Source organism: Cenococcum geophilum (assembly GCF_001692895.1).
Source record: "Cenococcum geophilum 1.58 unplaced genomic scaffold K441scaffold_49, whole genome shotgun sequence".
Lineage (NCBI taxonomy): Eukaryota > Fungi > Ascomycota > Dothideomycetes > Gloniales > Gloniaceae > Cenococcum > Cenococcum geophilum.
Genome location: NW_027137607.1, coordinates 816,096 through 841,699, shown reverse-complemented (window position 1 = coordinate 841,699; position 25,604 = coordinate 816,096). Strand labels below are relative to the sequence as shown.

The following is a 25,604-nucleotide window of genomic DNA, read 5'->3' as shown; positions in this document are numbered from 1 at the left end:
TGTTGCAGCCAAGCATACGGCTTCGCTACAATTACTATATACAGCTGGTGGCAATTGAGCGAGATTGGATGCGAGTACCGAATTTAAAATCTCACAGCGCTCGCTAAAGGGGGGGGGGTGAAGCTGGCCGTACAACCCTATAGTATAGGAAGTAAATAGTATAAGGGATCTTTTGGCGGCTGCCAAGGCCAGCCTTCGGCTAAGCCTTAGCACCTCCTTATAAGATCCCTTAGGCTTACAGCCCTTCCTCCCCTATCAGTTCGTCTCTCTCTATACTCAGGGTATTACATACCCTACTCTTTACCATATTGTCCTCTTCCATTAACTCCCTATAATTTATACTCGACTTACCTACTCCCTACTATATACCCTAGCAATACGCCTTATACAAAGTTAAAAAGGGTCTTGGTATCGAAACGACGCTTTTCCCAAATAGGAAGGGGAAATTCAATTTTGCGTGGTCCTCCGTAATCTCTATCCAGGGACTCCCTCTTTAGGTTTAGTGCAGTCCCTCGCTTATCTATATCGGGCATCGCTCCTCACCCCATCAACCCGCCGCTTTTGACGTCTATAAAATGCTCGCCCTCCCGTCGCCAGGCTTCCTCCTCATCTCTTTCCCTTAATTCTCTAACCCTACCCCGGCGCCTCTGCTGCCAAGCGGTCCATGCCCTTTCTACGCCTCGCCTGCCTGCTCCCCCATCTCATCTACGGCCACCAATCAAAAATTCGCTCTCCAACCAGCCAACATGCTACCCGGCTTTCCCAGTTTCCACCTTATTGTTCTTTTTTTACCGCGGCAGGCTGTAATGCTGCTAAGAGGACTTCCGCGCGGACCTGACGATCCGACAGCTTCAGTTAGGTTCGACGAAATTCAGACGGCTTTTGACTCTCATTTTTAGAATATCTTCCCTCTACTTCGTTTGGGTTCTTTTCCAGTGCGCTTTTCCGGGGCCTTTCGCAATTGCTTTCGCTATTTACGATCCTGCCTTTACGCCTCTCTAGCTTCCTTGTTACGATCTTCCGGCGAGGTAACCCAATCCGGCCAGGATGCTGATTCGCTATCTTTCTTCTTCCTGCTCCAACAGCCACTGCCGCAACCGGACCAGAGCTAAGCCTGCCCTGCCCCTGGACCTATCCGCCGGTTCCAATCACGAAAATGCCTCATCTCCTGACGAGGTGAGAGCCATGGCTCCAGGCGGAGCAGCATGTGGACCGTGGAGAGAAACGAGAGATAGCACGCACCATATACATGTTGCGGTCGTCATTTAAGGTGACGACATCGAAAGGACACCAGAATTTAACATAGCCAATCTTCTTGTATTTCAGCCCTTCTCTCCAGGATGTCGTTAATAGTCACTTAGTTGGCAAACTTCAGCGCCCCTACTGGAGAGCCTTTCATGCCAATATTATGCTTGCAGCTAAGATGGGCGCGGAAACGATTCGAGTTCGGGGTGCCCCTATACATTCAATTCGGCAAGCCACAGTAGTATATCTCATGCTTATGCTTATTCCTTAGAGGCTCTCCATCCTTAGGTGGCATCGCGTGGGCCACAAGTTGTTGTTGCCGCGCTTCCACTTTGATGGCTCTTCCTCCTCAGTTATAGTTGATCTCTTGTATTCCGCCAGATGCATTGAGGGTGGGTCGAGACTTTCAGTGCACTCAGTGAGCTCAGAGGCACTCAACTCATCGTCTGACGCTGCAGTGTGTCCCACCGCAGAGCCGAATTAGCTGATGGTTGTTAGGAAGATGCATAGCGGGGCGGAATTAGCAGATAAGAGCTCAGTTATCAATGCTTACGAAATGGCGATACGAGAGCTTTTATAACAGCTGGATGGCTAATTTTAGGTAGAGAGCGCAGAAATGAGGTGCAACGGCGAGACCAACACGGCTTAATTAAACAGCACCGCCGTGGTGGCGTCGAATTGAAACCTTTTGAAACATTGAAACAAACATCCAGGTAGTTTCAACTGAGACATCGGACGGTCAGTTTCAGTTTCATTGAAACATCATTGAAACTGAAACGTTTTTTTCCAACCCTGGGAAGAGATGGATGACATCGAAACAAGAGCCCGTACTTTGCTGCATGTTGGATCAGGTGTAAACAGAGACTACTGTATACCAAGTCGTTGAGCCTCTAACCCTAAAAACCGCCTAAGCCTACACTAAAGAGCTCCCCCCCTTTTACATGGCCTTGTTGAATGCTGGAGTCAGCGTCTGAGCCAGCCAGAAGGAAAAGGTGAGCTTCGGCCCCGTCGTCAGAAGCTTAGGCACCAAAGCCTTGAAGAAAGCAGTGGGACCCTCGTGTCGGAGCATGCTGCCGATAATGCGAGTACCCGACTCTTTGACCCCGAAGTTCCGGCTCTGAATACGAGTCTTGACGACGTCCAAGGGCGCCGAGACGATAAGAGAGGCAGAGGAGCCGGCACTAGAAGCGACAAAGTTCTGGAACCAGGTGGCCGAGTTGTAGTCTTCGAGGGCGAACAGGTACTGCTTGGCTGCGGCAAAACCACCGAAGAGGGCAAAAGAGCCTGGAGCGTTGCGAGCGGCGGTCCAGGCCCAGCCGCGGTAGAGGCCGAATCCTTCGTCACGGACAATACTTAAAACACTACGGCTACAGAAAGCCTCAGGGTTCGTCTGACGCTTGATCTTGAGAACGTCAAGAGGGAGCAGTACGATTTCACTAATGCCAATCAAGCTGCCGGCCGTGGCATGAATCATAGCCTTGCCGTTGCCGCGACCAAACGTCTGGTCGAATGAGTCTCTATAGTGCTTGCTCAGATAGTCACGTACGAAAGGCTGACCACCGTACTTGTGGACTCGCTGCAAAACCTTGTAGGCGGCAGCGTACCCAAGACCGGGAAACAGAGTGAAGAAGCGGCGACCAAAATTATCGGCGGCGTGGTTCTTAAAGATGACGGAGTCCAGTTGCGAGGCGGAGGTGATGCGACTCTGGTTGGACATCAATCGCTTGGCGATGGTGTCGACGGGGTGGAAGACGATGACCTCAGCAATGCCAGCGGTACCTGACTCAGCGCACACGGGTCAGATCGAGGGGCACGGGAGGGGGAGTGTCGAGAAGAGCTTACTAGCGCCGACGAAGCGCGCAGCAGTCGACTCGCGCTGCTCGAGTTTGGCGGAGCCGCCGACCGAAGTCTTGGGAACAGGTATCGAGGGCGACATGATTGTGATATCGGGGAAAAGGAATCGGTCGTGGGAGATTGGAGGGCTTGCCAGCAACGAGCGCAAGGGCTAAGGCGGGCGTCGTAGCTAGGGCGAAATCCAAAGGAGCGGGTGATCAACGATACGCAGACACTGGAGACTTAAGAAGCAAAAAAGTCAGCTCCTTCGGGGGGACTACCTTTCTCTTTCCTGATCCGGCGTGCTGCGCCTCTGATTCGTCACCTTACTTATCCCTCTCCTAAGTGTTGGAATAGTTAAGCGAGTCGCTTTGATTGGTGGTTTCAAATTACCTGGTCACGTGCAGGAACACTAAACTTCTCGCCCCTATGCACGCATCTGTAAACACCTGGATAAACACTTCAACCCCTGCTTATAATATTAGTTAATTATTACACCCGTCTCTACTGCTCTATAGGGTATAGCTTTATTATGCCACATCCTATAGCCTTTTACAGCGGCTGTAGGCAGAATCGGCCTGTAGGTCAGTTTAAACAAAAGCGTAACGGAGCGCGTAACACAACCTGCTGTATTTGTAGTGTTGGTTTATTTAATAATGATTCTTTGATTAACGTCTGATACGGATCCTACTTGGCCCACGCAGACTACTCCGTTACAGCGGGGAAACTTGTAATTTATAGGAAGATAAACCCTCCCCTATAATAAAGGCCTTTAAATAATAGTAAAATAGATTTTTTTTTAAAAAAAAAAAGGCAGGACGCTGTGAGGTGACAAGCTCCGCACCACTCAGCCACAGCACAAACCTGCAAAAGGTAAGCGAGTGACTGGCTTGATGCCAGACACGGCTGTGCGGAACAACACATATAGGTGAGGTGACTTCGTCACCTGACAGACGCCTAGTAGAAAACCCACACTTATTACCCCTATAAAGAATAACTAAAGTACAGGCTATAAATAATAATAATAATAAGGTAAAGATTTTTCCCTTAACTGCTTTAGTAGACCTTAATAATATTATAGGCGAAATATTAATAACTTGCCTAAAGGTTAACAGTGATATAATAACTAAAAAAATAACTAAAACTATTAGCTGCTCTTTAAATAATATAGCATTAAGACTGAATAGGATTTTAAATAAAGCCCTAAAGACCTATAGACTACTAATAGCACTTTGGCTTATAAATATAACTAAAGTATACTTTGTAATAGGCTATTACCTAAGACTTAATAAAGCTATAATAATAGTTATTTTATATAAAAAAGGTAAAGTAGACTACTTAATCTTAGGAAACTAGTACCTTATTACTTTTAAAAAATACCCTTAGTAAGATCTTAAAAAAGGTATTAGTAGACTATATAGTAAATATGGCTAAAGAATATACCTTACAACTATAAAGTTAAATAGGGGCAAGAAAGAACTGCTTAATACTATTAGTATTTACCCTACTTACTAATACTATTAAAACCGCATAGGCTATATAAAGAGACTTTATAGTATTAATGCTTAACTTAGATATTAGCGGCACTTATAATAATATACTCTATAAATGCCTCCTATATATATTTAGGATAAAGGGCTTTTAAAATAGATTATATAATTTATATAAAGGTTTATAGGTTAGAAAGAAACCTTATTAGTTTTTAGTAAATACTAAAGCCCCGTTTTATAGTTATAACAGGAATTCTATAAGGATTACCTCTTTTTTATAAATAACCTATTTAATACCTTTAAGGAAAGAGTGACCTAGGGGATAGGATTTATTAATAATATAAACCTAATTATATATAGGCCAATAGCTATAAAAAACTGCAGGACACAAAAGAAAGCCTATAGCACCTATATAAAATAGGTAAGATAGTATAGAGTTTAATTTTTATTAAAAAAATACTAACTAATCTATTTTAATATATAATTTATATTTAAGGCTTTAGAGGATAACTAGTTTAAGGCCTAAAAGTATTAGGAGTATAAGTAAATAGTAAGCTTTAGTAGAGCAAAAATATAGTATAAGCGGCCTGTAAGGGCTAAGTATAATATATTATAATATTTAAAATTATTAATTCTATATAGGGTTTATATTTCTAGAGGTTATACGTACTATATATAGTAGTTGTTTAGCTAACTATAATATATAGGTCTAGTATTTAGGCCAATAGAGAAATTAAAAAAGGCCCCTTTAAGTCTTTCTTTAAACTATTATAAAAGTTTAGACAGCTTGTCTCTAAAGTATAATAAATAGGTATAAATAAACGGCCACAGTACTGCTTAAAAAGGAAGCCAATATACCTACCCTATAACTATATATTAAAGTTTCTATAATATAAAGGGCGTAAAAGGAATGCAACTTTAATATTATAATGTATATTAAAATATGCCTAAATAAATTATAAAGAGACCTTAAGACGCTCTATAGGAGAATAAACTAACAACCCTAAAGTAGGGAAGATATTTTAATAAAATAAGTAATATAAAAAAAAGTAAAAGATTAAAGCCTATATAGAGGAGGAAGGGAGATATAATAATAATAATTCATTGCTTAACGTCCGATTTAGATCCCTATTGGGCCCACGCGGACTACTCCTTATTTATATATAGGGAGAAAACTCAACTTAAGAAAGACTTAACTTGAGAAAACCCTATAATCCATCTCCCTGCCTCTTAGAACTCGCCTATAAGGCGCCTATAAGGCGCCTGCGAGTTACCTATAGTGCTTTTACTACCTTACTTTTTAACCTCCTTAGGAACCACTACTGCCGTAACTAGCCTATGGACGCGCTAGTATTATATACTTTACTTTACTACTATAGAGTTATTAGGGGGCGCCCATTACTCACCCCCCGGCCTTTTATTATTATTTCCTTTACAACCTAAAACTGGTTTAGTACATTTTAGCTAATAAGCTATTAGGTAACCGCCTTAAGGCCTTTTTATATTAAAAGCAGTGTCTTATAGTTCTCTATACCAGCTACTAAGAGTATTACTTCTTAGTTAGTGCGTAAGGGGCATAATAATATTACGTGTTTTAGTGTCTATCTTAGCTAGCCATATTTATATCTTAGGCTACCTACTAAAACACCTACTTAGTAGAGCCAGTCTTTTAGTCCTATTATTCCTGTTCTTAAAAGCGTTGCTATTATATTTTCTGCCTTTATTAGGCCTTTTTAGAGCCCTAGGGTATTTACCCCCTATAGCATTAACCATGCTACAGCTTAGGTTCCTCTTACCTTAGTTAGCCTCTATACCTTTAACTCCTATACACCTCTCCAGCGTTAGTCTAGCCAGTATTATATTACAGTAGATAGTTTCCTAGCGTTCTTTTATGCTCTACTTTAGCTCCTTTCTCTCTCTTACTATTATCCTTACTGGCCTCTTACGCGTTTCCCTTCCTCCTTTATATAGGCCTGGGCCCTAAAGCAGCACTATTTTTCTTCTACTTTCTTTACCTATTTCTTTAATATATCTTCCCTACTTTAGGGTTATTGGTTTATTCTCCTATAAGGCGCCCTAGGGTCCCTCTATAGTTTATTTAGGCGTGTCTTAATATACTTTATAACATTAAAGTTACGTTCCTTTTGCGCCCTTTATATTACAGCGGCTTTAATATATAGTTGTAGGGGGGGAATATTAGCTTCCTTCTTAAGTAGAGCTGTGGCCGTTCGCTTATATCCGCCTATTATACTCCAGAGGCAGGCTATTTAGACCTTTTAGAGTGGTTTAAGGAGCAATTTAGGGGGGCCTTTCTTAGATTCTCTAATGGCCCAGATACTAGACCTATACGTTATAGTTAGCCGGACAACTGCTATATATACTAGTAGTAGGCGTAACCTCTAGAAGTATGGACCCTATATAGAATTAACAATCCTAGATAATACAATGTACTATACTTAGCCCTTATAGGCTACTTACGCCGCATATACGCTCTACCGGAGCTTACTGTCTACCTATACTCCTAATACTCTTAGGCCCTAAACTGGTTAACCCCTAAAGCCTTAGATGTAAATTATATGCTAGAGATCTGCAGATTAGTTGCGTTTTCTTATAAAATGGATTAGCTAGTATTTCTCTGGTGAGAATTAGACTCCATATCGTCTTACCTATTCTATATAGGTGTTATATGCTTTCTCTAGTGTTTTGCAATTCTCTGCGGCTGTTGGCCCGTATATAATTAGGTTTATGTCATTAACGAAGCCTATCCCCTGGGTCGCCCCTTCCTTAAAGGAGTTAAGCAGGTTGCTTATAAAGAAAAGGAAGAGTATAGGCAAGAGGGGTGATCCTTATGGTATTCCTATTACAACTGCAATAGGGGGGCTTTGGTATCCGCTAAAGACTAGTAATATTTCTTTTTAACCCGTAAACCCTTGAACAAATTATATAATCCATTCTGGGAAGCCTTTTGCCCTAAGGATGTATAGGAGACGCTCGTGGGGTACATTGTCGTAGGCGCCACTGATATCTAGGCTGAGCATTGATACTACGAAGTCCCTTCGCATCGCCCATGCAGATTTAATGGTGGCAGCGAGTAGCGTAAGTGCTGATAGTGTTGAGCGGTAAGGGAGATATATAAAAGCCTAATAAAGATAATAGTAAGGGAGAGAAAGGGGTTAAAGTAGAGTATAAAAGAATACTAAGAAACTATTTACTATAATATAATACCGGCTAGATTAATACTAAAGAGATATATAGGAGTTAAAGATATAGAGGCTGACATAAATAAGAGGAACCCAAGTTATAGCATAGTTAATACTATAAAGGGTAAAGACCTAAAGCCTAAAGGCCTTAAAAAGGCCTAATAAAAGTAAAATATATAATAATAATACTTTTAAAGATAGGCATAATAGGACTAAAAGACTACCTTTATTAAATAGGGGTTTTAATAAATAACCTAAAATATAAATATAACTGGCTAAAATATATAATATTATTATACCCCTTATATACTAACTAAAAAGTAATAATTTTAGTAGCTAGTATAGAGAATTGTAATATACTACTTTTAATATAAAAAGGCCTTAAAGTAGTTACCTAGTGGTTTATTAACTAAAATATATTAAACTAATTTTAAATTATAAAGGAAATAGCAGTAGAAGGCAGAGGGGTAAGCAATAGGCACCCTATAATAACTCTATAGTAGTAAAGTAAAGCTTATAATATTAGTGCATCTATAGGCTTATTATAGTAGTAGTGGTTCCTAAGGTAGCCAAAAAGTAAGGATATAGAACACCATAGGTGACCCGCAGGCGCCAAGCAGGCGCCAAGCAGGCGGGTCCTAAAGGCGGGGAGATGGATCACGGGGTTTTCTCTAACAGAGTTTTCTCCCCACATGTATATAACGTCTTAGCCACCCGGTCGAGCCAGCCACCCGGCCGAGCCACCCCAAAACACACNAAAATCTACCAGCTTTAGCCTTTTATAACTCTGCCCCTATTAAAGATATTTAAATAAAAATTTAAGTATAGCTACTTATATATAAAAGGATTTTATTTATAATATTTTTAAAAATATATTATATATATTTAAGCTAATATAATAATTTTCCAAAAAAAAATATATAATTTTAATATTTATTAATAAAATTATTATATTAGCTTAAAAATATATATTTAAAAACATTATAAATAAAATCCCCTTGTACATAAGTAGCTATATTTACATTTTTATGTAAATATCTTTAATAGGGGTAGAATTATAAAAGGCTGGGGTTGGTGGATTTTGGTGGATTTTGGGGTGGCTCGGCTGGGTGGCTGGCGGTGGCTAAGACGTTAAGGAGTAGTCCGCGTGGGCCCAGCAGGGATCCGAATCGGACGTTAAGCAAAGAATAATAATAATATACTAAATTCTACCCAAATCTAACCCCCTGTACTCACCCCACCCCGGTGAGGTGGCCCGAGGCCCGTGCCGACGTTGTCCCTTCGTCATGCACCTGGTCGACTGTCAACGATCATGACAACGGTCGGGCTATGCCCATAGCCGACCCGCAGTAGACAATGAGATCGCTCTCCATGGCCACGGCGGTGGGCAGCGAGTCGCTTAGCCGTGAATGACTACGCTTGGACGACCGAGCATGATGTCCTGACTGGCCATGGCATGCACTTGAGCTTTTGCCAGTTCGAGGAGACATGATCATCATTCTCTGTGAAATATGCCTTCGAAGTGTCTCATTCCTATGCAGCAAACGACTACCTAGAGAGACCTAGAGAGGTACTAAACTAATATCCTTCAGATACTGCTCCGCGTCATGCCCCATCGCATTAATGACCACGCGTGCGGAGTCGAACGCGCGCTGCTTCGCATTGCGAAGGTCACGGTCGGGGAACATACCGTGCGCGACGTCAAAGTCGTAAGGCTTGATTGCGGAGATGATACCGGCAATGGCACCAGGAGTAAGAGGAATCTATGAAGGTTGTCAACGACATGCTTTCTTTGGTGATGCCCTAGTACGCACTGTGTTGACGTGCGACCACAGGAAGGCGTAATATGCCGTTCCAGGCTTGCGGTTGATATCCCAGAGCGCCGACTGGATTTGATGAGTCAAATAGTCAACTTGATCAGCCACCGAAGACACTTACGCGCGTCACATGCAAGCTATCGGACACGAAGATGCTCTTCTTGTAATGCAAGACGGAGCTACCCGGGAAGTGGCCACCAGTCTTGATGCGCATCGCGCCCGAGCCAGGTAGAAACTCAAACTCCTTCTCCCTAACGAACCGCCTTACCCCGTGCACGTCCGGTCGAGACACGAGCTCCGACTCCTCAGCAGAGAGGAAGACAGGTGCATTGTTGAAGGCTCGGGACCAGGTAAGGTGAGTCGTCCAGAAGTGCGGGTGCGAGATGGAGATGGCATCCACGCCACCCAGCGCATTGATCTATTCGAAGTTGTTTACCTGGCACATCTCCGCAAAAAAAGGCTAGCTCACCTCCTTCACTGTGGCGTCATCGATATAGGCAAGACAGTCCCAGAGGATGTTGCCCTTCGGTGTCCTGATCAAGAAGCACCGCTGGCCAATGCCAAGGATCGACTGGGTTTGGATAGTGTAGATGTGCGGTTCGTTCGGGTATTGCTGGCGAATGATGTTCTTGAACTTGCCGCTTGTTTGAGCCTGACCGAGCGTCGTCCATGCCTGGCCTGTGGCGGGGACGGACTCCCGAGGATCCTAGTACATGCATTAGGATGTGATGGGCGTGTACCTCATATTCAACTCACATTGCAAATATGGCATTCATCGAGTCCGTCAGCTGCCTTCGCACCGTGTTGTGTACCGCACTGGCTACAGAGGAGAAGCTCGTTGTCTTCATACAACCGCGCAAGACTGCAGCAGAGGTTGTTAGTTAATCACGCGTGAACAGGACTGAGTGTATGCTCACGCCTTCTCCATTACATCCTGACGCGACGCAGCAGTGCTGTGATTGCGAGTGATTGCAGCTACGTCGCGACGAAGCGCAAGAGTGCGGGTTCGAGTAATTGATACTGTGCTCAGCGCTGCAATCCGTGCCACCGGCCTGCATACGGCCGACCGCCTAGAAAGTCGGGCAATGACTGCTGAAGCTCGCATGCTACTTCCGGGAGGACAAAGGCGGGAGAGCACAACAAGCAGCGAAGATCTTTCTCTTCAGCTGAAGGATTGGAGCGCTCCTAATAGTGCAGACCGTTTAGACTATTAGTCCAGACTACACTCGCAATGATATATTAATTTAATTTATTCAAGGTAAAAGTAATTAATACCACACTCTAACTGGTGGGAATAAGTTGCCCCGGGTGACGGAGCAGTCAGCACTAATAGTGTAAACGGTCCGTACTATTTATTAGGAGCGCCGGATTAGAGCTATTTCTATTCTGATGAGTCAGACCGCCAAATGAGCCAATTAGCGCATAGAATAACTAGGTCCTACCCTGGTCAGGTAAATCTGATGGGTACCAACTAATGAGCTATTTCGGCCCCCATATACACCGCCGGTCTTGTTATTGTAATGGTGTCAGTCTAACGCGCGTAACCCTAATGACTGCCAATAATAAGTGGCCCTTGCGAGAAATTCTAGGTACTCTGCATCACGCCCGAGCACGTTTAATACTTCCCCAATATTTCCCTTTAGGCAAGTCTTTTAATTGGTGCGCACGGGCCACAATTTATTAGACGTAGTTATTAGTACAAGGGATATAATAGTAGGCAAATGATACTAGCGCGTCCGTAGGCTTGTTACGGCAGCAATGGTTCCCAAGTAGGTCGAAAAGTAAGGTAGTAGAGCACTACAGGTGACTCACAGGCGTCAAGCAGGCGAGTCCGAAAAGGCGGGGAGATGGATCACGGAGTTTTCTCCCCACATGTACATAAGGAGTAGTCCGCGTGGGCCCAACAAGGGTCCGCATCCGGACGTTAAGCAATGAATAATAATAATAGTAGGCAAAGATATATAGTAATATATTTAACTATATTTTATCCCTAACTTATTTACCTAGAGCTAAATCTCTATATATAAAATAACCAGAAAAATCATTTTTATTAGCTAATAAATTAAAGCTATTTTTATTTGAATAAATTAGACCTTTAAATAAATTAGTATACATAATAATTAAATTTTACCTTAATTAGCTAAATTTAATAAATATTAATTAATAAGCTAGTTTAGTTTATATATACTATTAATTTTATTACTATAATATATATTAACCTAATATATATAACCCTATATTATACTATTTAATTTAATTTTATATAATAGTAAACAATCAGACGGCAAGTGTGCATCAGGAAATGGAGGCTCCCCGTTTGGGTAATCCGCGCCTCGCTTACGACTTTGGCGCTACACCTCAACTGGCAATCTTCCTCGACGACCAACCATAAAAGGCCCTCCCTTCGCCGTCTTTTATCCTCCATCCTTCTCAACTTTTTCTCTCTACTCTCTCCCTTTTTCCCCTCGCTCTTCTTCCGCCCGTCCCAGCCGCCCCCTCCATTGCGCCCCAATCATCTATTGTGAGGCTTTTTTTTTTTTTTTCAAACTCTGCCGCAGCACATGCACTGTCCCTGACTCTGCTTCCGTTGATCCATTCCTCCCTGTCGTCTTGTTTCCATGCACACTGTGCCGTCTGCTTCTAGGCACCCTAAGCCGCTGCTGGAGAAGCCGCTTCTGGACTCGTCCCCATGAGCAGTTCGTGGACACCTCTCCTTCTCTCTCACACACTCTCCCTATCCTTCTCTCATTAACTTTCACTCTCTCCTCTCGGGCGAGCCACGGCTGCGGTCGAGGTGGCGATACCTCCTACCGGTCGCACAGTTAACGCTGGCCTGTGCGTTTAGGAACTTGTTCTCCACCCCGGGGTTGCCGATGGCATTCGCGGCGTACTGCCTGATGCATGTTTTAGCTGAAGAATGCATGGCACTCATGCCATTGTCTCAGCTCTAATCACCTTGCATCGCACTCTCCAACTTCGGCCCTTCAGTAGAATACGCTGGCCAATCCGCGCTCCGTTATCCGTGTCCCGCTGGGGCTGGATCCCTCGGTGATGACGCGGCAAGTCACTGGCATGAGGCATTAATTTCGTTCGCATGACCTTTACGTTGCCATCATGGCCCCCACAGGATGCTACGCCTCGTATGAAGTGTCTGGCATGGTTGTAACGTCGCAATGCAACCAGCAGGGAGCTAGTGCCTGGAAGTTAGCCGATGACAGCTCGGCGATGGCGTTGGGCGCGCTGCGAGACGTGAACGGAGCCCTCTAAGCCAACCGTCTGACCGGCGTGGGGCAATGCCGGCGAGAATTGGTCATCAATGCGTTATCCAACATAGCCTCGTCCTACGTAAGGGGTTGGCCGATGATCGAAGAATTGGCTAGCGATCGGCGGTTTCGTTCGAAGCGATATGGATCCTTAATCAGCTGAAGATGCGGACGACAGGTTATGACGCAGATGGGCATGCTGAGATGCGGAGAACGGTCTGGAGGGTTTCTTGCAACATTTGCTAGCCAATCGCCCAGGGAGCCGTGCATACTCTTGTTACGATGGAGCCTCCGCGGCGCCTGTGAGTACGATATGCGATCGTCTCGGAGACGCCGAGGGCGACGGGACTTCAAGCCGATCCTCACTCCCCCTAATGCAGGCAGCTCCCTTGCACTGCCCCCTACGACTGAGCTTCTGCGCTAGGATGCGGCATTTATGCGGGTTCCTCACGATCCTACCTCAGGCGGCGTTGCCGGCAGCGGTATATAAAGTGACACTCCTCAGCTCGGAGAGGTAGCCATGTATTTCAACCTCCAGACCAGCTCCCATCCTCACGACCGGAGAAGCCAGCAGATCTCGGCACCAAAATGGCCTCCTCTTTCAGTACTCTTTCACTCACCCCTTCACTTCCTCCTATGAAATATGTTCCTTACGTTCCTCCAACACTCAAGTCCAAGACGAAATCTAAGGCCAAGCCCAAGGCGAAGCCTAAAATGACGGAGCCCAACCTCGGCGAAGCTGGCTCCCCCGAATATGATAGAGAGTGGGCCGATATCAACGACTTCTCAACCAATCTACCAGACTCTAAAGCGTCGCATTCTCCAGATCTGGGACTACTGGCTCCGGTAAGAGCTATTAATCCTTCAGGTTTACCACATCAAGGTATTATCTGCGTCTCGAACGGTACAAGATAATAGACGTCGGCTAATACGTGCGTGTAGACGGCGAAGGTGGTCCTGGCCCCGTTCCTCCGCAGATACCACAGAGTCACCGGCCCGGCCAGGAAGGGGCTGGCCAGGCTACAGGCGTTGAGGGGATGAACTTGGCCATAGATTGGTTGTTCGATGGAAGCAGTCTAGGTAGGCATGTTGATGGCGTTGCGGCTCCCATTTACTAATTAATGACAGAATTTCCTTTAGTTCTAGAGGACGACGCAGCTGGAGCAAGCCATAGCATAGGGGATATCCAATCCGGTGGCGGGTCGCCAGAATATCAGGACGACGGTCTAGACGCAGCTGGCATGCGCGCCCCCTCCGTAGAGAATACCGGAGGCGTGTATAACGGTGAGTAATCTTCCTGCAGACTTACAGAGTCCCCATTTTAACGTGTTCGAAGACAGTCTGCTAGAGCGGGACGAACCTCTCCATGAGGATCTGGGTATGACGAGTCGGCCGTCTATAACACGCAAGCGGAAGCGCACTTTATCCGCCGATACGGTTATCTCCTCCGTAGAAGTGCCGGACTTGACCTCGGAACCGGCTCTAGAAGACTCTCATTCAGCAAAGCGGCGGAGGTCGGCCCAGCCACAGGCAGAGAGCCTTGTATCTAGTCCTGTGTGCACACCAAAGTCAACGCCGCCGCCGGGCCGCGGCAGCCCGATTTTGCCTCTCAGAACCAGCAACGATCCAAATGCTAGTAACCTAGACGGTGGCAACAAAGACAATGACGCCAATATCCCGGAATTACCTCGAAGCGACATCCTTGATTCAGTAAATGGCGGGGATAGTGAACACCAAGGGCACGGGCCAGACACGGGGCCGCTGGAGCCCTTAAGACAATCAGTCTCTCCATGTAGACGAACGGAGGGCGATCGACACGTTAATGAGGATATGTATGCGGGCGAAGATAAAAGCAATGGCAGCGATGGTGAGGTTGGGGAGAGCGGCGAGGACGACCCTAATGGCGACCAGGAGGTGTCCCGTAGGGCTGGTGCAGCAACTTTACAGCGACATAAACGTAGCAATCGTCCGTTCCAGGATAAGCGGCGCGGTCCAACAGGAACGAGTCTTGAACGGCTTGACGGGAGCACGAGGCCCACAAGAACATTGCGACATCTGAAGTCATCACCAGCACGCCGCCACTCTGGATCTAAAGCAGACATCGCGACTCGGTCTGCCTCCCTTCGAACATCCTCTCCAGGAGCGAAGGTAGTACATGACTGCACCGTTAACTATGGACAGAGCGACCATGCGGACTATCGGCCAACCGATATTACCCTTTGCCAGGTACCAGAATGCACGACGTTGGTGACGGCGATTGTCCATTGGAATGAGATAACGTCGAAGCTGTCTTTGAAACCGTTAACAATTGTACGCGACTTGCTCGGTAACGCAGGGCAACTCATCCGCATGACGCAGTTGACGTCGGATNCATGGCTATTAGTGGGCTGTCGGTATAACGATGCGCTGAACGTATACGCCAGCCCGAGCTCGACGCCGCAAAGCAGTGACTATGCCGCCAGCAAAACTGGTAAACGTAGTCCGCACGGCAAAGGTGCCAACAATGATGCTGTTGGTCCAGACGACGACGAGGACGACAACGACAGAGACGACGATTTTGAGAATGGCAGCCAAAGCCCAGGCAGTGAAAGCTCAGGCGGTAGTGATTCTGATGCTAGCGCTGCCGCCGACGACGACGGGCGGCTCCACAGAGAGCATAGGCGCGTACAAGTCCGAACACGTCGGCCGTGGCTGAAGTCGGACGATCAGCGCTTACTCGCGTACAAGAACAAGATGGGTATGAAGTGGGACGATATATTTGGTCGCTTCCCAGATCGGACGCCGGGTGCAGTACGGGCGCACTGGCACATATTACAAGGGAAGTGATTCGTCAAGGCCGCTGCGATATCCTCGGGATCTCCCAAACCGTTCTTACGGAGTGAGGTTCATTGCAACCATGGCACTTCATCCTATTCGCTGCTGGATTCCCTTACTATTTCGTCTGCAGAATCATACACACCGCGCCAACATCGAGAAATAATTCCAATCTCCCCAAAGGAGTTAGTCTCCGGAATCTCTCCTTCTCTTTGTTGTCCAATTTCGTCTAGAGCGGCGAAGTTTCGTTCGAGCATCTGGTTATTGAAGAAAGTCCACTACGGGGAAACGAATATGCATTGCATAGCTAGATCAGTACGAATATCCCATCTATCAGCACATGACCCCTGATAGCTTTGAGGACTTCTTTACACCGCTCACCCCCTGCATAACCAATAAACGCGAAACTACATCTTAGTGACCACCCACTCTAAGTCCCTAAATAGCGTAGTAAAAGATTTGCATTGTCATACCATGTTTTCGCACCTATATGTAGATTTGTGGCGCGAGCCGCAACTCTCTATGCTGCTGCGCCTCACTTCGCGGTTAGATTATATGTTCTGGGCTGTGCCAATGCTTATAGCAGCTGTCGTATAAGCAATAGTTGAGCTCATGTAGGGGAACCACTCAGGCGTGGTGCATCGATAACTGAAACGCCCGATTGCCAAAAGGTGCCACGTCACGCTTTTAGTTTTCGACAAGCCGTACGAGGTCAGTTCCAGATGTGCTGCTGCCTGAATCAGCAAAAGTGGGGCACCTCGGCAACTTCTAACATAAAACGGCAAGTTCGCACCCGAACGTAGATGGTAGCTGTTCGCTTCTGAACTCGGAGAACAACTGTTCGCTTCTTCTATATCCCTTATCATTCATTCACTATGCCGCACGAGATCTCCCTAAAATTAGACGAGATCAGCAAGCGCGTATTCGAACTCAATGACATCGATCATGTTCTTTCTAAGGAACTAAGCGTCAGAGCATCCAACCTTTCAGCGCAGATTGCGGTCCAGAGAGGCCTAGACGAGATAGTTAAACTCGTGCGAGAGGAAAAGCCTTTACCAGTCCGAAGGATAGGGTTTAATATCAAAAAATTATCTGACGGTACTGAAAAAAGCCAATCACGATGGTTGGAACTGCAGAAGCTAGACTTCACAACCTTAATCTTCTGCACCTTGTCTTTCTCCGGTCTATCTACGCTACCACATGAACAATTCAATTGGCTCTTAGACAATGCGCAGTGCTATTTGGAGGCGCGAGACCTCCCTCCCACGTGGATTGCAACAGATCAGATACGAAAGGTGATAACAAATACGCCAAGGCAAGAAAATACAAGGGCGTTTTTAGAAAGTATGTTTCTTTAATATTATCCACATGAATATCGTTAATCAACGTCTAGACTACCACAAGCTTGAGATACAACTATGCAATCCCAACAAACCCTCTATTTTGGAGGAAGCATCTTCAAAACAGGGGCATATCGGAGGTGCGTAATTCCCTGACTATATAGTCGATAGGACTAATCAGAGCAGACCATTCTTCCTGTCTCCAAACCCTAACCTTACCACTCACCGCTGAAGCCGCTGAAGTCATTCTTGCATACATTAGGGAGGGCCTGAGTGATGGATTGACCATATCATTTCCACAACCACAGGTGCATTTCCCATTTGTTACTGTCCCTTACAACATGTGCACAAAACTCATGGAAAAATACACGACTGAGACGTGAATGTCCAATAAACGTTATGAGATGTACTTGACTTTGGCGCTATTCATGACCCAGCAATATTCAGTAGATTCTAAGATGATCATGGTCGTTCCGTCCGATGCATTATAAGTTGCAACAGGTCGATGATCCGTTTCAGTGTAAACTTTGAAGACCGTGACATACCCGCTGCTGCCATGTTTTATGACAACCGCTGTAGTGCGCTGAAATGGTCCTCGTACTGTCAACTTGTGAGGGCCTGTCCAGTCACCTTCGACCTCCCCGTCTTGTTTGGTCTAGATGGGACTTAGCAACAGCATAATCTTCATGCTGAGAAGTTAAAAGCGTACTTTGTCTTTAAATATTCCTTTTAACTTTTGATTGTCCTCTGCTACCTCATCGGTGACATCAACCGTCCTTCCAGTCTCGCTCATAACGGTAGAGTTATAAAACTTGAGCTTTTCGAAGGTAGTGTATGAGGATGGAATGTCTATGGCAAGCGCGCGCAAGTGGTTGTCTTAGGTCCGTACGATGAGAAGGCAGTGTGTGAATTGCGAGAGCAGCTAATTTTACGTAAGACGTTAGCACCGCTAGAAGATGGTAAAATTGGTACTTACTGTGATTACACCGCTACTAAATGGGATCCAATGGTATAATGGTAGGGTACATGCGCAAATCTTATAAATGGGTGTCGTACTCTATATTCTCCAACGCATATGCAGAGTTCGATATGGTGAGATGTGGAGGAGTGTCGTAGTTATAGGACTGGGAGGAATGGATGGTGGTGTTGGTGCCCAACGACGATGTCTAGACATTTCAAGGTTGTTTGTCCTCAGCCTGGTGGGGCCTTAAATTGTACGCAGTATCTGTACCACCGCGGGGCAAGTATTGCATGCTGACTCTCACCGATGTTTACACTAACCAAAAATGGACGTCACGTGTATAGATCTCATTACATGCTGGCACGCGTACAGAGAAGAGCGAGAAGTCAATGAAGTCTCAAATTTATAATAGGTTTTTGTATACAACCCAATGAGTTATTTTGTCCTGAGGGCATGACTTCAATTTCCAGGCCTACCTGACGAACATACAAGGGGGTAACACGAATTGCTCAGACGCCCCCCCTACTAGTATGGTACACAAAATAACCTAGCCCTACTATATTACTTAGGGCTCGCTTATTTTCCTCTCCATACTAGCAGGGGGGGCGTCTGAGCAATTCGTGTTACCCCCTTGTATAGTCTGATGCAGAAGCGAACTCGTACGCTAGTATTTGGAAGCGAACTCACACGCTAGTATTTGAAAGCGAACTCACGCGCTAGTATTTGAAAATGAACTCACACGCTAGTATTTGAAAACCAACACATGCATGTTGGCTTCGACAACGAAAATGGATCCTCGATATCCGTCAGGCTTCTACGCATCAATCAGAGCAGTTAAATGTCCTTTTCGCGCCGCTCTAGCGCCGGAATCGAGATCCCAAATGCAGGTCTCAGCTCTGTTTCTGCAGTTACGGCAAGATCGTGCAACATTCACTCGGTCCTCTGCCATATCGGAACTAATGTCGATATGTATGACATGGCGTCTCCTAGGATGAATAGGGGAAAGCATTCGCGTGGCATGTCGCATCGCTGGGTATAAAGAGGGCGGATCTCATTCGAGAACTGATACCATCGACCTTCTCTACACTCAGCTCCTCACTCTATACACTCAACTCATTACCAGTTTTATACTTCAACTCAGCACTACGTTACCGAAGCTTCGTAAAGCAACAATGTCGAACCAGCCCAAGACCATGAAGCCATATAAGGTGTCTCCAGACACCCCTCCTAGCTGCGGAAGTCCGCAAACGCCTCTTTCTAGCCCAGTCATACCGCCCTCAGACCCAGTTACTGTCCTTCACCTCGCGGAGCTGCTCAAGGACGTATTAAAGGCAGCGAAAGCAACACCCAGCGCTACAGACACTCCCAAGGCTACCGAGCCTCAAGCTGCAGACAGTTCCCAACCTCAAGAACCGAGAGCCCGAGCTTCGAAGGTAGAGTACAAGACAGTTGATGAAATGTATGTCCCTGCCAAACCGAAAGTGTAACCCTAGCTGATTTGCCGTACGTAGCTGGGATGATGCAACCTCAAAGTACAAGATAGTTGAATCCTCTACAGCACCTTCTGAGGTGGACGCATATGACGAATACATATTTGTTGTTCGTATACGCATTGGTAAGCACGAAAATAGCTACCGGATTTACGTTACTAACGGCGAAACAACAGACAAGAAGACTAAACGCACGACGCACCTTGTTGACGTCAAGTCTAAAGGCCTGCGGGACATACTCAGGTCCGTTCTGCAAGGTGTGGATGGAACTTTCCTTAAGGAAGACAAACCTACGGTATGAAACCCTATCCATTGGGCCCCAGATCGGCTGCTAACTTGAGACCAGGTGGAGCGGAATATGTTGTACCACTTCCTTCCCGAGCTGGAAGCTTACAAGGGAGCCCCGGAGAACAGTACCCACCTCGACCTCTTGGTGAACTATATTAGGGATGCATATGCCTTAACAAAACAGCGCCTCGTATCGCTGCGAGATAGCGGAGAAATTACATTCGATCTGCTCTGGACTCTCTTCAAGTCGAATGAATTGGTGTATGGGAAATGCTATGGCACCAAGAAGCACAGATGCACGAGATTTGACTCGGGCGAGGTGAAAGAGGACGATGAAGGAGATGAATATTTCCGCATTCAAGGTCGGTATCTGGATTTTGATGGCAAAAAATTTGGTGAGGCTGTAACTGCAGCTGCTATTTGGAAGTTCCAGGGATCGAAGCCGATACACAGCCTTGCATGTTTTCCCCTTAAATACCACCCTAACGCAGAGGAGGAGAAGCGAGAACTTGCTAATAGCGGTCGTAAATTCATTTCATTGATGGGGACGCACCACCGACAGCATAAAGGTGAAGCCTTTTATATGGAGAAAGGAAAGCCCTCCAGATTGTCCGTTGATGGTCGGATTATAGTCGACCCGGTACTTTTCCGAGAGAATAATCCAAACTACGCCAAACCTAGCATCGATGAGCAGCGAAAATACCGAACCAACGACATTTGGACGATTTGTTTTGGCGAACCGGCTGAGAAAAAACTTAATAAAGTTAAGAGCAATGGCAAGGAGCCTACCGAGTTGAAACATGAGGACTTGCTTATTTGCAGCCCGACTGTATTGGGGTTCAGTCTCGACAATAAGCTCTGGTGTAAGTTCCTAGATTCGCGAGCTGAGAAGACTGCAAAGCTAATTTAATATCCCGCAGTGGAGTTTGCTGTTGACAATATTAGCGACATTAAGTGGAATGCTCTCTCCTTTCGGAACCTTGCCATCCCGGAGGACCGGAAGAAGCTTGTTCGGGCTCTTGCAGCTTCTCACGCAAATGGGGCTCAGTTCGATGATTTTGTGCCAGGCAAAGGACGTGGTCTAATTATGCTGCTACAGTACGAGCTCCGTTCTGCTTCATACTTAGAGAAAACTAACGCAGAGCATCAGTGGTCCTCCTGGAGTTGGAAAGACCTTGACCGCAGAAGGACTTTCAGAAGAGTTGCAAAAGCCGCTTTACACGGTATGCCCTGCTTATTTAAACTGCTACTATTTGCCTAACTCTTCTAGTTATCTAGTGGGGACCTAGCCACCAACGCAAAGGAGGTTGAAATTCAGCTTTCTTGCGCTTTCCGGCTGGCCAGCTGTTGGAATGCTATACTTTTATTAGATGAAGCTGACGTATTTATGAAGCAACGATCATTGGATCATGTGGGCAACAACCTAACTTCAATTTTTCTGCGGAAACTTGAATACTATGAAGGAATTATGATCCTCACTACTAATCGTGTGAAAGACTTTGACGACGCAATGCGAAGCAGAATACGTATAGCCATAAAATACCCTCCCTTAGGCGCTGATACGAGACGGGGCCTTTGGGCCAGTTTCCTGGCGAAGGCAGTTACCAGTGGGGCAAGATTCAGTTACAAAGAGCTTGAGGAATTAGCACGACGGGAGCTCAACGGCCGACAGGTAGGAATACTAAAGTCCTAGCAGAGAATTTTTGTGCTAAATTATTCATATTTTGCAGATCAAAAATGCTGTAGGAGCAGCCCTTGCCTTAGCGCACGAGGAAAAAAAATCGTTGTCCTATCGGTATCTGGAAACAGTTCTGCAACTGGGTGATGAGTTTGACTGTGACTATAAGGGTCCAGGCCAAGTTGGCAATTTAGACGCTTACTGCTAAGTGTTTCCCACTTTTCAAGACTTCTAGGCGGCTGCGATTTTGGATGTAGATACAGTCGGGTGGTTATATATTGAATCCCTAGTTGCGGGCCCGGGTTCCAACGAATACAACTAGATGACTTAAAGTACCTACTGCCCTCCTGAAACCTCAATTGCGGGTAGCTAGTGCGTGAATGGCTCCCATTCCCATACGGGACATGAGCCCATATACTTCCTTGCTCCTGTGACAACAAGGCCCATGCGGTAGGCTGTGACGCGGGCGAATTTGGGAACGGGAGAACGGGAGCCGCAGGGTATTGGTTCCCGTAGAGGAGTGGAAGACGTGGGTGTTGGTTCCCGTAAGGAACTGAAAGCTGTAAAGGGACGGAGGACGCCGGTATCGGTTCCCGTAGAGAACTGAAAGCTGTAAGAGATTAGTTTCCGTAAGGGAGTGGAAGTTATCGCCACTAATTCCTGTAGAGGAGTAAAAGCCGTACGAGAATAGAAGCTATAGGGTACGGTTCTTACAGGGTAGTAGAAGATATGGTTACTATATACAGGAACGGAATTTATAGGGGATTTGTTTCCGTAGGGGAGTGGAAGAGGTGGCTAATAGTTTCTGTAAGGGAGTAAAAGCCGTATGGGAATGCAAGCCGCAGGGGATTAGTTCCCATAGGGCGGTAGAACACGTGGGCGTTGGCGCCCAGAGGGGATTCGTTGGAGTAAGGGATTCGTTAGAGTAGGGGATTTGTTGGAGCAGGGGATTCGTTGGCGCAGGGGATTTATCGGCGCAGGGGATTTATTGGAGTAGGGGACTAGATCCCGTAGGGGATTTATTAGAGTAGGGGACTGGTTCCCATAGGGCGGCAAAACACGTGGGCATTAGCTCCCGCAGGGGATTTGTTCGAGTAGGGGACTTGTTCGAGTAGGGGATTAGTTAGAGGAAGGAATTAATTCTCCTACGGCCTCCATTCAGGCGGCACAAGGCGGCTTCTGATAGGCTAGGGAGTAGATTGCATGTTTTGTGGAAATATGAAGCCCATACGGGATGGTGGGGTGTGGGGACCTGATGATCTGGCGGAAGATTGGGTTATCCGCTTTCCCGGGTTTATTCAGCCCACCCTACGCTGTTTCACATGCGTTTCGACCAAGGCTGCTGCCTGGCCTTAGCCGCTCAAATCTCTGCAAACCTTTAACTCGTGCGGTGAAAGAGCACAGGGCAATGAAATGTTATTCTATCTACTCTGCTAACACCTCTGGATCCTTCTGTGCTTGCTGAAGAATCTCTTTCATCTGGGAATAAAGCGCCCTATCTTCCTTCTCCCACTTCCCGTCTGTCGGGAAAACCACCTTCCGCAGCCTATTAACCCACGGCTTTAGCGGTTGGTAGTAGGGTGTGAATGCCTCAGCTATACGGTTAAGAAAATGGCCTTCTCTGCCTACTAGCCCCGATTTTAACTCAGCCAGCTTTGTAGTATTCTCATAGTTCCAACACTCAAACTCAGTTGGACCGATATCTTTACCCGACCCATCATAATGTACGCATATCCAGAAAAGCACCCAGAAGAACGATTCCAGATCATGCCTAAAGGAGTGTTTCTCGCCCAGAAGCACTCCTATAGCCATGAACGCTCTCGTGCCGGTCTTGCCCCGTGCTCCTGAAGGTCCTTCTCGCTTCTCTTTAATCGCGAGATCGAAGTCAATTAAGAATGCCGGCCAAGAAGGATTGTTGTCTTCCTCGTTCATCATAAGGTTGCCTATTGAAATGTCACATTGGATGATGCCGGCCTGCGTGTATGAAGACTCGTATCCTTCGATGCCACCCTCCAGTGCAGCAAGTATTGCAGCCCGAGAGCTTGCCTTGTAAAGAGGCTTCCCGTAGTCACTAGTGATAACGCGTCGGTGCACGCGATTCTGTATGATAGGGCGCTTAGTCGGAGAGGTCGAACACGGGCGCTTACCGGGCGGTAATGGGGCGCTGCAGCTGGAAGACCTCTTTCTGCTAGAACTTCGACCTTTTCTCGTACTTCCTTGCACTCCAGCCAGTCTCGGAGGCATCATTAAGCCTTCTGGCTTGTAGTTTGTCGCTTTTGTAATATCCAGCCCCTTGCGGATATTAAAGATGTCATCATCTTGTCCACTTACGCGAACAGTCTTATGGTGATAGTACCTGGCCACGTTGACCACTCCCTTCTCCGATATCTCATGCAGCAGTTTGCCTTCTTCCTCGCGCTCTGGGTACTGCCACGAGTCTTTGATGACGAGGGGTATCTTAGGTGTCCCCTCACGGTGTGCTTTCCAGCAAGTAGTCGCTCGACCAGCGATACAGCGTGCCCGCTTTATGAGTTCGTCAAGGATGAGACGCTCGGTCTGGTCGTTGCGTACAATTTCGATGTACCGTTTGCCGTCCGATGTCAGAATGGTAGGGTCGAACCCGAGCTGCTCCTCATTCATCCAGAGAAATCCCAACATCGCCGAGGTAAATTGTAGTCCGTCTTTGTTAATATCAAATGGTAATGATGCGATGCCTCCTACCCGGTCATACTCCCATAACCGCATAATAGATCCACAGAGGGTAAAGCCTAGGACAAAGCGACGACTGTCCTGAGCGGCGAATACTTCCCTTACGTATTTCCCCAAATCAAACCATGCTTTCGAGGCTATATCAGTATTTGGATTACTCTTCAGCTCTCCTGGTACAAGTATGTGCGACCAATGGCATTGGGAGCTTTCGCCGGCTATTAGATCATCCACGAAGCCGATATCTAGCTTTCGGTCGGCCGTAGATCCTTGCAAGGGCTGCTGAGTATGCTCCACTAGTCTTCGTCGTGCCTTTGGAACGAACCCGTGCTCCTTTGCGAAGTCCAGAAATGATATAATTAGCTTGTCAAACCACTTTAGGACTCCACGTTCTTTCGCGCCTTCAGGCCAGTCACGCCAGCCGCCCTCGGCGTACAGTGGATTGTCCCCTTCCTTGCATTTCTTGAAAACGGCGGCGCTTGCCTCTTCAAGACCTTCCACTCCCCTAAAGAATGCTTCATACAAGCCAGGAATCCCCACGTAAAGAGGGCCTAGCTCCTCCTTTAGAACATCATCCACGTATTTCCTGTGTTCGGACGAGTTGGCGAAGCTGCTTGTATTGCGTCGATGTGGGGTTTGAACGTGGAATGGTAGCGGTCGGGGGGGAGGCGTGGACTCTGTGACAGTAGCGTACACCTTTTCCCAGATGACCTCGTCAGGTTCAATCCGAAGGATCGCATTTAGAAGAGGTATGAATTGTTCGATGTCGAAGCCGTCGGAATCAACCGCTGAATTGAGTCTCGACAGATCACCAAAGAGGCTTTTGTTGCCGCCGTTAGATGACAATGAACGAGAAGCGGGAAGGCTCTGCAGAGCTAGTATTAGATCAAGCAAGGTATCCTTCAGTTCTACGAGCATTAGATGGAGCTTGCACCAGGTGAATTGACGGTTACCTTCATTGCCTATCTGATGCAACGCGTCCAATGAGTCAGAGACACCTAGATCCTTACAAGTCGAGTTAAATGAATCGCGAAAACCGTTCAGTCCCTCTCCGATGGGTTTCGTTTTGATTATCTCTAATCTGGAGAGATTCGCCATCGCGGGCGAACGCGCCGAGAGCTACGTCGGGAGGGCCGACGTGGCAAGCAGGTAGGCAGGCGAGAAGGGGATATCAAAGAGGCTAGGACATAACGGACGGTATAATGGCAGAGAAGTAGATAAGTGCAGGGAGGTCGAGGGCACGTTAGGCGCGTCTTGAAATAAGGAAATGACGAGGAAGAAAAGTGTGAGGAAGGAAGCAAGGTGCGAGCGGAACGCAAGAAGGATTGGGCGCGGAAAAGTCAAGCCGATCCGACGTGGCTCAGACTGAGGCTTCGCGGGGCTCATGCAGCGAGGCTGAAGGGGCGCCCACGAACGATTACGTGGCTGGTCCTGAAACGAGCCAAACCTAACATGCAAATACAGATACAGTCAACCTCT

The 25,604-nt window shown here is 46.6% G+C and overlaps 7 protein-coding genes across 7 annotated transcripts; 3 read left to right on the top strand and 4 right to left on the bottom strand.

The window, feature by feature from the left end:
* Positions 1–2,182: 2,182 nt before the first annotated feature.
* K441DRAFT_618379 (mitochondrial carrier protein) lies at positions 2,183–3,586 on the bottom strand (the record flags this gene model as incomplete). The annotated part of the gene is made up of 2 exons (XM_067645833.1): positions 3,088–3,586; positions 2,183–3,024 (listed from the first exon to the last, which is right to left on the bottom strand). Exons 1-2 carry the CDS (start codon positions 3,179–3,181, stop codon positions 2,183–2,185), a joined length of 936 nt encoding a protein of 311 aa, XP_067499685.1. The 5' UTR covers positions 3,182–3,586.
* Positions 3,587–9,141: 5,555 nt separating this feature from the next.
* K441DRAFT_666618 (uncharacterized protein) lies at positions 9,142–10,779 on the bottom strand. The gene is made up of 6 exons (XM_067649688.1): positions 10,503–10,779; positions 10,342–10,447; positions 10,055–10,291; positions 9,707–10,003; positions 9,583–9,654; positions 9,142–9,531 (listed from the first exon to the last, which is right to left on the bottom strand). Exons 1-6 carry the CDS (start codon positions 10,688–10,690, stop codon positions 9,331–9,333), a joined length of 1,101 nt encoding a protein of 366 aa, XP_067499684.1. The 5' UTR covers positions 10,691–10,779; the 3' UTR covers positions 9,142–9,330.
* A 2,498-nt stretch (positions 10,780–13,277) lies between these two features.
* Positions 13,278–15,716, top strand: K441DRAFT_249162 (uncharacterized protein). Its single transcript, XM_067640760.1, has 4 exons — positions 13,278–13,731; positions 13,791–13,928; positions 13,977–14,132; positions 14,185–15,716. Exons 1-4 carry the CDS (start codon positions 13,437–13,439, stop codon positions 15,672–15,674), a joined length of 2,079 nt encoding a protein of 692 aa, XP_067499683.1. The 5' UTR covers positions 13,278–13,436; the 3' UTR covers positions 15,675–15,716.
* An 818-nt stretch (positions 15,717–16,534) lies between these two features.
* K441DRAFT_580497 (uncharacterized protein) lies at positions 16,535–17,150 on the top strand (the record flags this gene model as incomplete). The annotated part of the gene is made up of 2 exons (XM_067644381.1): positions 16,535–17,006; positions 17,056–17,150. Coding segments are annotated over 2 exons (567 nt in total), but the record flags the coding sequence as incomplete, so codon positions are not given.
* K441DRAFT_666614 (uncharacterized protein) lies at positions 17,063–18,215 on the bottom strand. The gene is made up of 4 exons (XM_067649687.1): positions 17,979–18,215; positions 17,712–17,924; positions 17,189–17,657; positions 17,063–17,142 (listed from the first exon to the last, which is right to left on the bottom strand). The coding sequence occupies exons 2-3, from the start codon at positions 17,793–17,795 to the stop codon at positions 17,400–17,402; spliced, it is 342 nt and encodes a 113-aa protein (XP_067499681.1). The 5' UTR covers positions 17,796–17,924; positions 17,979–18,215; the 3' UTR covers positions 17,063–17,142; positions 17,189–17,399.
* A 574-nt stretch (positions 18,216–18,789) lies between these two features.
* Positions 18,790–21,747, top strand: K441DRAFT_666612 (P-loop containing nucleoside triphosphate hydrolase protein). Its single transcript, XM_067649686.1, has 8 exons — positions 18,790–19,422; positions 19,475–19,578; positions 19,630–19,748; positions 19,800–20,604; positions 20,662–20,839; positions 20,892–20,964; positions 21,012–21,413; positions 21,472–21,747. The coding sequence occupies exons 1-8, from the start codon at positions 19,136–19,138 to the stop codon at positions 21,625–21,627; spliced, it is 2,124 nt and encodes a 707-aa protein (XP_067499680.1). The 5' UTR covers positions 18,790–19,135; the 3' UTR covers positions 21,628–21,747.
* A 1,053-nt stretch (positions 21,748–22,800) lies between these two features.
* On the bottom strand, positions 22,801–25,420 carry K441DRAFT_249103 (uncharacterized protein). The gene is made up of 2 exons (XM_067640759.1): positions 25,079–25,420; positions 22,801–25,033 (listed from the first exon to the last, which is right to left on the bottom strand). The coding sequence occupies exons 1-2, from the start codon at positions 25,221–25,223 to the stop codon at positions 22,845–22,847; spliced, it is 2,334 nt and encodes a 777-aa protein (XP_067499679.1). The 5' UTR covers positions 25,224–25,420; the 3' UTR covers positions 22,801–22,844.
* Between the last annotated feature and the right edge of the window lie 184 nt (positions 25,421–25,604).